Source organism: Tyto alba, unplaced genomic scaffold, assembly GCF_018691265.1.
Source record: "Tyto alba isolate M040663 unplaced genomic scaffold, T.alba_DEE_v4.0 Super-Scaffold_40, whole genome shotgun sequence".
Lineage (NCBI taxonomy): Eukaryota > Metazoa > Chordata > Aves > Strigiformes > Tytonidae > Tyto > Tyto alba.
In genome coordinates this window covers 43,811,628-43,823,781 of record NW_024881316.1, presented here as the reverse complement: position 1 = coordinate 43,823,781, position 12,154 = coordinate 43,811,628, and the positions used below count along the sequence as shown (strand labels likewise).

The 12,154-nt window shown below is 37.1% G+C and overlaps 1 protein-coding gene across 2 annotated transcripts in view; it reads right to left on the bottom strand.

The window, feature by feature from the left end:
* Positions 1-2,614: 2,614 nt before the first annotated feature.
* The window catches only part of PTCHD4 (patched domain containing 4), an 89,781-nt gene continuing 80,241 nt past the window's right edge, over positions 2,615-12,154 (bottom strand). For both annotated transcript variants that reach the window (XM_033005056.2, XM_009972157.3), the window contains exon 3: positions 2,615-4,695. In XM_033005056.2, coding sequence (XP_032860947.2) covers positions 3,062-4,695 — 1,634 coding nt within the window. In that variant the 3' untranslated portion in view covers positions 2,615-3,061. The remainder of the gene's footprint in view (positions 4,696-12,154) is intronic.

The window sequence follows — 12,154 nt, the reverse complement described above, 5'->3', positions numbered from 1 at the left end:
TACGTGAGCCCACCTTCAATATTGACATATTCTGATTTCTTAGCTCACCATTCTCTACTATGGGAATTCCAGTAGCAATTTTTAAATGATCTGTTCTGCATAAAAGCCTCATAAACCAAACATGAAATTTGAGTTGAGTTACTCCTGGGATTTATCCCTAGAATAGATAGATGTTCAAGAGGCAAGTTTCTAAGTTTTTTTTCTTTTCTTTCCCTTGATATTTGGTCATTTTAAGTGGGGTTAATCTCATCAAATCTGGCTGAGTGTGCATTGCCGATGTCTGTGCCTGAACTAATAGTGCTGAGCTTCCTTTATCACCAATGGACAGGAATATGCATTTTTTTAAGGTGTCATTCATTTACTCCTAATGCACAACTGTAAAATGTGTCAGAAGTGTCTGTACCTCTCCTATGGCCATAAATGAAGCTCAGATATAAATATGTACATTGTCAACATCCAAAGTTATATGAGATGAATACTAGCTTTGATGGGTTTGGAAAATGCTACTTTCTTCAATACAATGCATGACAGAGATTCCTGGGATACATATGGGTAGTACAACAGAACACCAGCAACTTCCCCTGTGACACCTCCCAAAGTGATACCGAAGGGTCACAGCTGTGCTGCAACAATCCAGGTTTTCTATGGGCAGTTGAGGAAATGTAAGAAGAGATATGGATAGCTTGACATTTATAACCTACTGTTCTAAAAAGGATGGATATTGCATAACGTATTCAAGGTGCAAATCAAGGTCAGTAAATACTTCCCAATTGCATCTGAGTCATAACCCAACATTAAACATCCCCTGCTCCTAAACCTTACTAAGCTATTTAGATCTCAGTTTTGCAGCTGGCCCTTGAATATCTTGGGTCAAACCAGTAACCTTGATCTAGCTACACCTGAAGTTTAGATCTGGATTCAAACTTTGGAGGCTTTGCCTATCTAGAAAGTTTGTCTTTCTCTAAAACCTGTTGCATGCAAAAGGTTCCTTGAACAATCAAAAGCTTTGACCACTCCTAAAACACAGAGGTCATTTTTGGCAAATGGTAATGTCAAAGTACAGAAAGTATAGAGAAGAGGCAAAACTGCATTCCTTGGAAACAGAAGCAGCTAATGAACATTAGAACTGGCATTCAAATGGCTTTTTGTGCTGCAGGTGAATTTTCTCTGGCTCTCCCTAACCATGAAACAGTAGGAAGAGGTGAGATATGTCACATAACAAAGAATCAACTTCTTGCAGAGAGCTTTTTAGGAAATCATATGTACACACCCTCATCAGCAAACTCCGCAGGTTTGAGACTGAGTTAACCAGCCACAAATAGACATGTATACACATTTTGGAAAGCAAACAGCTTCCAGACATCTTTTAAAGGTATCCACAAGTAATACAAAGTAGACATAAACACTCTATATAGTGATATCTTTATATAATGTCCTCATGGATACTATATATTCAGGAAGACAGTGCTCATGTAGGTGATGGTATACCATATTCCAGAGAGTAGAAAGCAAGCCCTTTTAAAATACTGAAAGGGGAGATGGACATGGCAAGCTCCAGTGCAGAACTGGGCCAAGAGCAAATTGAAATGGCTAGATCTCATTTCATTCCTTCTCTTGGGCTACTAAGCTGTACAGTTTACAAAGCAGAGAAAGTCATTCATAGTTCTTTATAGTACAATTTCTAGTGTCGCATAGTAACTGTGGATTTACTGCACTCTCCTGTGAAATTTCAACTGCCATAACAAAGCTTTATGTTGCAGACAATCAACACTCAGATATTTAGGTATAATAATAATAATAATAATAAAGACATTTCACCCTCCCCTTCCCACAGAGGACTGATCTGTCTTTTTACAACTAGGTGTTGATTAAGCCCCGTGCAAAACTTAACAAGGATTTTGTGTGTGTGTGGCAAGTATTTGACTGATGTTTTGCTTAAAGAAGGGGAAAATCCCACTTCCTGCAGCATATTGCAGGGACCAGCAAACATATCCTTTTGTCCATTGGACCAAATACATAACAATAATACTGTGCAGATGCTCCAGAGCTGACTCAACAGTTACGTGATCACGTTATGCCTGTGATATGCAATCCATCATTACATTTAAAGCACCTGCTTGATTAATATTCAGTCTTTAATGTCAGCACTGAGAAATTAGAATTCAGAAGTGTTACACTGCAGGAACTGGAAACACTGCTGCAGTGGTAATGGCCTGGGTTAGTTTCGTGAGATCTGTTAGTTCAAGGGGGATTTCCTAATTCAGAAATACCAAAATGTATATATGGTATTAACTACCAATTGTGACCTCTTGGGATAAAAGTCATGTGTCACATTTAAAGAAACTAAATGTTAAATTTCCAAATGGCTATGATTATTTCTTCTATATAAACAGTACATCTATCCCTTAGCAGTATAGCATTGCCATCCATATTCACAATAACACTCTAATTGTGGTGTTACAGATATACATGGTATATTAGAATTGGGAAGTGCTTTGGCTTAGATTGTTTTAAACATCTACTTCCCAAGTGCATAGGTTTCATCTTAACCAACTTGCTCAAGAAAATAAGAAAAAATTACCATGACATTTTTTTAATCTCTCTTGGTCTTGTTCCCTTTTCTCATTTGAAATGTTGTTGTTTTTTTCTTTTCCATGGGCAATTTTATCAAACAAATCTGCCTTTTTCCATACCATTTACTTAATGGTAATTCTTTTTTTTTTTTTTTTTTTTCACCTTTGCTTCAGTCCTACATACAACAGATCAAGCAATTCCCATTAGAGCAACAATTTGAGATTCAGGAACACTTAATGGCCAATAGACTCTTTCTTCCCTTGTGGAGAATGAGGATACAAATGAAACATCTGAGATTATTTTTACTTTCATTATTTTTGTTAAAAAAAGTTTGCACCTTTATGTGTCATGAATACCCCTTCTTGATCTTCCTTTGCCTTGTCAGACCTGGCCAGCACAAGCAGCTGAGATCTTTGATCTATTTTCCCTGCATCTCTGTGCAACACTTTTTTAAAAAGAGAATATACTATTATTTTTTCTAAGCCTTTCAGACTGCTGTAACATGATCAGGATTCTCCTGAATCTCTATGCATTCGATCTCTTCTCGTTCCTTCCTTTTGGCCCGTTTCTTTTTCTTGTGGTGCTTTTTGGAAGGTGGGAAAAAGGTTAGAAAGACGGGCAAAATAACAAAACAGTGCAGAAGTGTGCAACTGCCGGCAAGCAGCAAGCATTTGAACAGTGTGAAGGTCAAGTTTGAAGGCACAAAGATAAGGGGGACCAATCCAATAAGGAAAGAAGAAACGTTCTGCAAAATGGCTGTCCCATGCTCTTGGAGGGAGTTCTTTATACACTGAGTTCGGGTGTGCTCAGTAGCTAGTACAAATGTATAAAGCAGGGGTGCACAGTGATCTATGGCAAAATTCAAAGTGTAGATAAGGCACAGTATAGAAATGCAATCCATGTCTACATTCCATAAGGTCATCAAGCCAAGGACACCCAGCTCTATTGAGGTGACACTGAGAATTAACCAGAAATTTCCCAGAGGATGGATAACCAGAAAAAAGGTCAGTATTAACACCAGCAGGATGCCAAAACCAGAAATCAGGACAGGCATAGTTACTGATAAACCATAGTGGTCCATGAAAACAAAAGTAGGATTGAACACAATGAACTTGATGCTCTGTATAAGAGAGAGTGGCCTCAGCTTCTCCAACAATTCTACTGCCTCCCTCTGTGTGTTTTCACTAGTCCTGGCCACCAGGTACAAACGAGAAGCAATTATGTTGTTCTCATCTCCAGCTTTGGAGAAAATTATGTCATTTTTGAAGTGCTGGAATTCTGGCTTTTTTAAAAAGGAGCTCTGGAGGATGCTGATAAAGTCACTTTTGTTGGTTGCAGTGATGTTACCCATTCGAAGGTACTGGTAATACTGTTCAATCCAGGACACTGTATTGAATCCCTGGCTTAGTGTCTTTAGATCTTCTTGCACAGTGCCATTCCAGTACTCCAGAGGTTCATAAATGTAAAAACCTATCACTGGACTGTAGTTGCTGAAATACTTTTGCTGTATGAGGGCATAGGAGATGCTTGGAGACTCACTGGCAAGAAGGTTGATAATGTTGGCTCCATCATTAATCTGTAAGCACCCCATAAAGGAGAAAGAGGCATAGATGAGATACAGTATCACCACAAATGGCTTGACATATATGTTGGTAATCCACTCATTGTAATGCTCTCGGAGGAAATGCTGGATAAAGTGATGCTGGTACGGGTTGGTCTCATGATGAGAAGTATGGTGATGGCCATCGTTCATCATGGTCTGGAACCACACAGGTTTCCTGTCCAGATATTCTGCTGAAGGGATTTTACAGCAGAAGATGCTGTGGTAACGGTTCTGCTCCAACTGGCCAGCAAAGACCAGGCAGGAGCCAAAGAAGGAGAAGATATAGAAGTAGTTCAACAGGATGGAGACACACATGTTCTGGCAAAAAACTTTAACAGCTTCAATGTTGGTGAAAGGGCTTGCACCCATGCCGAAGGCTATGAAATACAAGGAGCTTGTCATTGTGTAGGAGACCATGACATCTGAGTAGGCATCTGCTACTCTGTCCTTGAATGGCAGATTCTCTCTTGTTCGACGCCATCCTGAAAGAAGTTCAAACACTCCTTTGGTTCCATGACCTGAAATGAGAAAACAAAGTATATACATGTGCATATATAGAGGGGGTCCCATCATGCTCCAGGTTTTTCATCCTCCAGCAGTCAAAAAGTGTTGTCAGCTAAGTTTTGTTATGATTTTGACACCATTTAAACAAATGGAAAATTGTGAAGTGTTTGTCTAAAGCTAGATACCAGAATTCATATGCAGGTACTTAAAATTGACAGCCCGATATTCTGAGACTCTCCATGCTCAGAAACAAAATGATGGAATACCCTTTAAAAGACACTCATTGATTTTAATGGACATTGAATTAGTTCTCAAATGGACTGCATATATAAGACAAAAGAGAACATGAAGCTTAATTCAAGTCTGGGGTTCATTCCTGAAATTCCTTGTGACATCCTACTACATCTTTCAAGGTTTAAGGGGTTCAGTTTGAAACACTTACAAATGCAAGTAACAACATTTTTTTCCAGAGAGTCTAAATTAAAGACATAATTTGGGAAATTAGTAGGTGTGACCAAGAAAGGGACATCTTAGTTCTTCATGCTGGACAAAGGAAAAAATATACTGCCATTAAGTACAAATAACCAAAATAATTTTTATAACGTTTCTCTACCTACTGAGTGAAACTGAAACTTCTCAGTGATATTACACAAGTTTCCACACTGTATGAAAGTTCACATGCTGGTGATAGTGATGAAGAGTACAGTACTGACTAAAACATTGGTCCACATCAATTGTCTAGAAAACATATATTTTGTGTTTTTTTATGATTATGTCTCTCTCTGGCTCTCTTTTTCTCTCTCAGCTATCCATAGCTCCTCCTGATAAGAAGGAATTCCCTTAGCTCACATGAGAGGACATTCAGAAAAGAGTCAGACATGGTCAGTAGTCTATGACAGGTTCTTTGTATTCCATCCTTAGAAGTATTTTAGGGGTATGATTTTGTAATAAATAAAAGCTTAATAGAAACTTATTTTCACCTTATGCATCAAAATCACAGTCCAGGAAGCCTACAGCTATTAAACTTTGGGACAGAATGGTAAAGCTGAATGTACTTTTACTGGAAAAGTTTTAACTCGTAAAAGTTATTAATTATGTATACATATTCATTTAATTTATATGTTCAATATATATATACACTCCCATCTTCTTTTGTTTCCCATTAGAGAATTTAAATTTGGGGGAAAATATAAAAATTAACATTAAAAAACATAGCCAAAAGTATTTGTCTTTCACATAACAATTTTGGTCAAAAGGTAAAATCATATATTTGGGTTTGGATGAGAAAATGGAAAGTTCTCTGCACTTTGGGACTAGCCATGTCAAAATTCTGGACAGTGTAAGGAAACACACTACTGAGCAATAGAAACACACTACTGAGAAATAGAAGCAGATTGCAGATGCTCCTGCCTATGTTAGTGTGCCTTCATGCCTTCACTCTCTGCAGCAGAAGAATTGCATGCAACAAAGCATGCACAAAGGTATTTTTTCTGTTACAAAACTAGAGCTATGACAACAGGAGATTTAAAAATAATCAAGTGTGCGATAGTGAACAAAATGTCTGTAGAGTTGTCATTTGATTTAAATTGTTAGGATTCATACAGCTGCTTATGTTGTCCAAAGCAGACTCCTGACAGCCATTCTAGACAGGGAAAATTACAGCATAAACTGTCAAATTGTGTGAATGTTACTTGTTTTACTGCAAATCAGTGTCCCCTGTGAAAGATAAACATACAGTACTACAGAAGTCTTGCAGTTAGCAAAAAGCTTGTGTGGAAATGCTGCTCTCTTATGAATCAGCATCTTGGTTCAGGAGGGACCTTGAATTCCCTGGTAATTTTAGGGTGAGCCTGTTCAAATTCTCAAGGCACAGCCGCCTTGCACACTGTCACTTTTGGACCATCAAGCACTAAGTATTGGTTCCTTGGGCTGAGTAAAGTTGCAGAATCCAGCAACTTGGATACAATCACATATGCTGAAAGAAAGCATGTAAGTACCCTGCAGGGTGTGGACCAGGCTGACTGAGCACCACTTTCAGTGCCTATGTCCTGGAATTGTTTAATTTAATGGTATAGGAATCATGAAATCATTTAGGTTGGAAAAGACCTTTAAGATCATCAAGTCCAACTGTTAAACTAATACCACCAATTCCACCACTAAACCATGTCCCTAAGCACCGCATCTACATGTCTTTTAAATACCTCCAGGGATGGTGACTCAACCACTTCCCTGGGCAACTTGTTTCAATGCTTGACAACCCTTTCAGTGAAGAAATTTTTCCTAATAATCTAAACCTTCCCTGGCACAACTTGAGGCCATTTCCTCTTGTCCTACAGCTTGTTACCTGGGAGAAGAGACTGACCCCCACCTTGCTGCAACCTCCTTGCAGGTAGTTGTAGAGAGTGATAAGGTCTTCCCTGAACCTCCTTTTCTCCAGGCTGAACAACCCCAGTTCCTTCAGCTGCTCCTGAGAGTAGATTTAGATTAGATATAAGGAAGAAATTCTTTAATTTGAGGATGATGAGGTACTGGCACAGGTTTCCCAGAGAAGCTGTGGTTGCCCACTCCTTGGAAGGGTTCAAGGCCAGGTTGGACCGGGCTTTGAGCAACCTGATGTAGTGGAAGGTGTCCCTGCCCGTGGCAGGGGGTTTGGAACTAGATGATCTTTAAGGCTGTCCAAGATGCACGTGTTAATTTGCCATCTGCGTGTTACCAATAAAAAATAAAATAGCTGAGTTCTGCCTTCCACTTCCTCTAGGAGGTGCTAATATGGGACATTTTCCTCATTCTGAGAATCAATTTTCACAAAGCTTCTAGGATTGCCATAGTCTCTGAGATCAATCTCTCTCTTCTATATGTGATTGAAATGGGCCCATCACTTGCAGGCTGTTGTTATACCTTCAAATGTACAGAGAGAACTACTGTGGGAGTCTCCTGTTAGGAATCAGAGCTAAAAGTGATTAGCAAAATCAAACAAGAAATAAGATTTTGAAAATGTTAAAGCAGATAGTGTGGATCATTGTAATATTTTTAATTTGGAAATTTATCAAAAGCAGTCCTTTTACAGAAATGGTTTATGTTATGGTGGATCGACACTTTCTAATGAAGTCTTAGGTGATGCAATGCTCTAACAATTGTTCTGTCAACAATTTATAGTAATACTGACTTTTTCCTGTTTATTCCAAAATCTCCCTTATCTGCCCACTGCAAGTTTATGTTCACAGTTGCATCTTTGCCATGTTTTTATTGTTATTAATTTATAAATTTTAGTGTATCACATTCTCAGTGATGAGCACCTGGGTGCATTTAAGCTCAGGGTAGGTACAAAATGACTAATAGAAAGGGGGTTTATTGTGAAACATACGTATGCAAAGACTACCCAAGATTATACACTAATGTGTATGCACAAACTTGTGTTAATACTGAAAATTAAAATACTGTAATTAATCTCTAGACTTTTTTTTTTTTCTAATCGAACAAGTAGTATTTTAAGGAATTAAAATATTGATATTTATAACTTCTTTGTGGATGAAAATTAGCACTGATTTTATTATGATTATTTTTATTATACAAATGTAAAATTTACTCTTATCCCCCTTTTACAGATAATTTCAGCTCTATCACACAAATACAGGAATTAAGAAATACAGTGCAGTAACTCCCTTGCTACCACAAGAAATCTTTGCCTGACTGGTTTTCCCACATGACTCTGATAACAAGTTTTCTAGTCAGCCTCTGTTGTTCTTCTCAGATAAACAAGTCTGTTCCTCTTTCACATCAAGGATACAAATCCATTTTTTTCTGAACACTTTATGACATTTCTGATGATTCAAACACCACAGTCACTCTGAAAATTCTATTCCTTCAGCTTCATCGCTAATGTCATTGACAATGTTGACAATGATGTTAAGTTCACTGAGCCGTTCTAGGAAGGTTCACAGGGTCTTTGGCTCTGGGTCAAAACTGCCAAGTTTCTCTGGTACTAACATGACATGAATGAAGTACAGCAATTTTTTATTTGCCAGACAGGCAATGGCCTATGACTAGTTAAGAAGAAAGAAGACAACAGAATTTTTTCTTCCATTACTTGTGAGGTTCAGAGAACAAATAAAGGAGGTTGCAGAGAATGTGGAAATATAGAATGCTTTTTCTAAATCAAATTTAAAAACAAAAGGTTAATTACTAACAGTTATTTAAAATAAGTTTGAAGATAGGGATAAAAATGTGAAGAGTGAAATAACAGACTGAAGACTGCTTGATTCAGTTAAGTGTATTCAAGATAGAAGATCTTGGAGAAATGAATTAATTAAAAGCTAAGTCAAAGCAATCTCTGAACTATTAGCAGTCACTTTAGAGAATCAATGTAGGTGGGATAGTCCAACAAGAATGAAGAGAAAAAACATAGTATCTATCTTCAAAAAGGAGAAGGAAGATGACCTGCAGAACTTAATGTCAATCAGCTTAGTTCCTATCTCAAAAGATAATAGAATAAGCAGTTGCTAACCAATTTACCAACACTGAGAGGATAGGAAGGTGGTCAGAAAAAGCTGATATAGGTTTGTCAAAACCAAATAATTTCAAGTCAACCCAATTTTTTGCTCTGAAAAGTAACTAACCTAATGGAATGAAGAAAGAGACGGACTATGTATCTCAGTAAGGCTTTTAATATCTTTCTACTAGACATAGTAAGTTTTTAAATACTATTGTACTTAGTTATTCTGACAAACAAATTAAGGGAACAGTGACTAGAGGAAAAGATGGGAAATATGTATTCAACTAATTGAAAGTGTGCACATATAGAGCTGTTTCCAATGATCTATCAATTTTCACAGGGACATTTTAAGAGAGATTACATCATATGCCTATCTTGGGCCTGGTTCTTTTTTGTATTTTCCATTAATGATATGAACAATTATAGAATTTTTGTGTAAGTCAAAACTGTGGAGGAGTTCAAACCCTCGATAACGACTTTAAACTTGGAGAATTGGTCAGAAATCAGTAAGATGAAATTTAATGAAGATAAATGCAAAGCACTTTGTGTTAGGAAATCAAATGAAAGAAATACATTATAAGGAGTAACGGGTGAAGGAGAAATGAGACAGAAGATTGTTTAGAGGATATGGGGAACTTCAAAGGGAATAAGTAAAAAATATTCTGTTATAACATGTAAAAAGCTGAATTAACAGTAATAACATAATAATTTGGAGGAAATAGTTTTGCTTACTTTAATATGACGGAGGCATAAACTGGAACACTGTTTTGAAATGAGGAATGGTATTTTCATAGAAACATAGAATGGTTTGGGTTGGAAAGGACTTTTAAAGATTCCAAATTCCAACCCCCTACTGTGGGCAGGACATTTAAAAAAAATAATGAAAAAATTAGGGTGAACACCTTGGGTAATACAACCGGCAAGCAATAGCCTGTTTGTGAATATGAAATGCACAAAGAAAAGCTGAATGAGTTGACCTTTTCCCCCCAGTAGACTGGAATGCCTGTAGGCACTCAATAACATTCAACATGAAAAAAGTTATTATGAAGAGGACAGCAATCAATTCTATCTCATTTCTATTGGGATGAGGAACAAAGAATCATTGGTTTAATATTCAGAAAAAAACATTTAGTTTAGATATCAGAAAACCTAAAACTTTCTTCCTCTAAGGTTCATTAAACACTGGAACATACTACCTAAGGAGGTCATAAAGTCTTCTTCATTGAAGGTCTGAGGTTAGATTAATAAATGTTAATGGAGGTGCTATGTATATCCTGTCTTAGTGCTGAGGTGGATTCTATGAAGTTTCCTGAGGTCTCTTAATTTTATACCATCATACTTTGACTTAATATGTTTAGGATTACTGAAGAATGAAAAACCAGTCTGCCTTTGTGTTGTCTTAACCAAAGAATATCTGTTCAGCATTTATTTGTTGCTTCTGCCACCACCTGTCAACTTCCTGGGATAGGAATTTGGTCTGCATTTATCACTCAATATAATATCCACTGAGACCCCAGTCTGAAGTCACTAGGCACTGCTGGAAGGAAGGGCTGGATACTGCCTGCTTTTGTAAACTTTCCTAGAAAGAAGACCAACATGACTCTGTGCTTTCTTGGGTCAAGACATAAAGAGAGTTTGCTGCTATAGGTGATAGCAGTCAGTGTGGTGATATACGTGTTGCCTTTGCTATATTTCAAATTAAAAATAAAAAAGAAAAACCACCTTAGAAATAAGTACCATAGCACAGCTTTACTCAACATTTATGCACTAAGAAACCAAAGTATTATATTCAGTTTTCATTAACAGTCACACCTGTAATCTTGCCATGTAAACATAGGATGTAAGGATAGCTTTCTTTTAAACCATAGTGGTGGGCAGTAAGTATATTTGTACACTGAAATTATTCACTGTAAGTCTACTGGAAATAACCTTTCCATTGTTATATCTCAAAAAACATCCTATAACTCCTTAAGGGAGGAATCACATTTTTTCCCTCCTGGGAACAGACAAACAGGGCACATAGAGGGCTTTTTTCTTCCTTAGCACTAGAGAGGCCTATTCATCTCCTGGAAAAACTGGACTTGTTTTATGTAATCAATGTCCTATGACAGCAGAGGCCATGTCCATTAGTAGCATATTGACATGACCTGTTCTCTGTTTAATTAAATGTTTTAAGACAATATACTTTATTTAGGTGAAACTTAACAGCCTGTGATATTCAGGTGAGGCTGTGATCTAATATTCTCTTCTGGCTGTAAAATTTATGAAACTATAAATTTATCCAGGTCTGTTGATTTGAAAAACCACCACAATTTATGTAATTTAGGCTCACACAATCACTTTTTTTTACAGAGGAGGAACTTTGCATCTCAACACAGTGCAATGTAGGATGCATTTGTTCTGCTTAATCACTAATATTAGTATCCTCCCTTACAATTAGGAAACTGAAGTACAGGGATTAAGCAAATGAATCACAGTTGCCAAGGATTGTCTAAATTTCAGAAGGGAAGAAGCAATAGAAAGAACAATTAAACTACTTTATGAAGAGTCAGTAAATCCTTGGGGTCCTTGATGCAGAAGGCAAAGAGGATTTGGAGATTAGTGATGCCTTAGGTAGCATTAGCATATATGAGGAAATGTGTACCTTAATCTACATCCTGCTCCACAAAGGTAAATCTCAGCACAGTGCATCAGGGCAAGAAGTAGATCTTGACCACAAGACTGAGTAAACAACTTCCCAGCTTTATTACGGATAAGGAGAAGATAGAATATATTTTTTAAAAAATAATCTAAAAATATAGGTGAGAAAATAATTTTTATATTTTATATCTCTCTATGTACCTCTAAAATTACTGTAATTGACTTGTTCACATGGTTGGGTGGTTGACTTTTCTTTATTTCATTTTCCCTTAGCTATTGTGCTGTTTTAGTGGTGTAGTAGAATTTCTGACAGAGAAAGGCCACGATATTTTGTTGCAAGG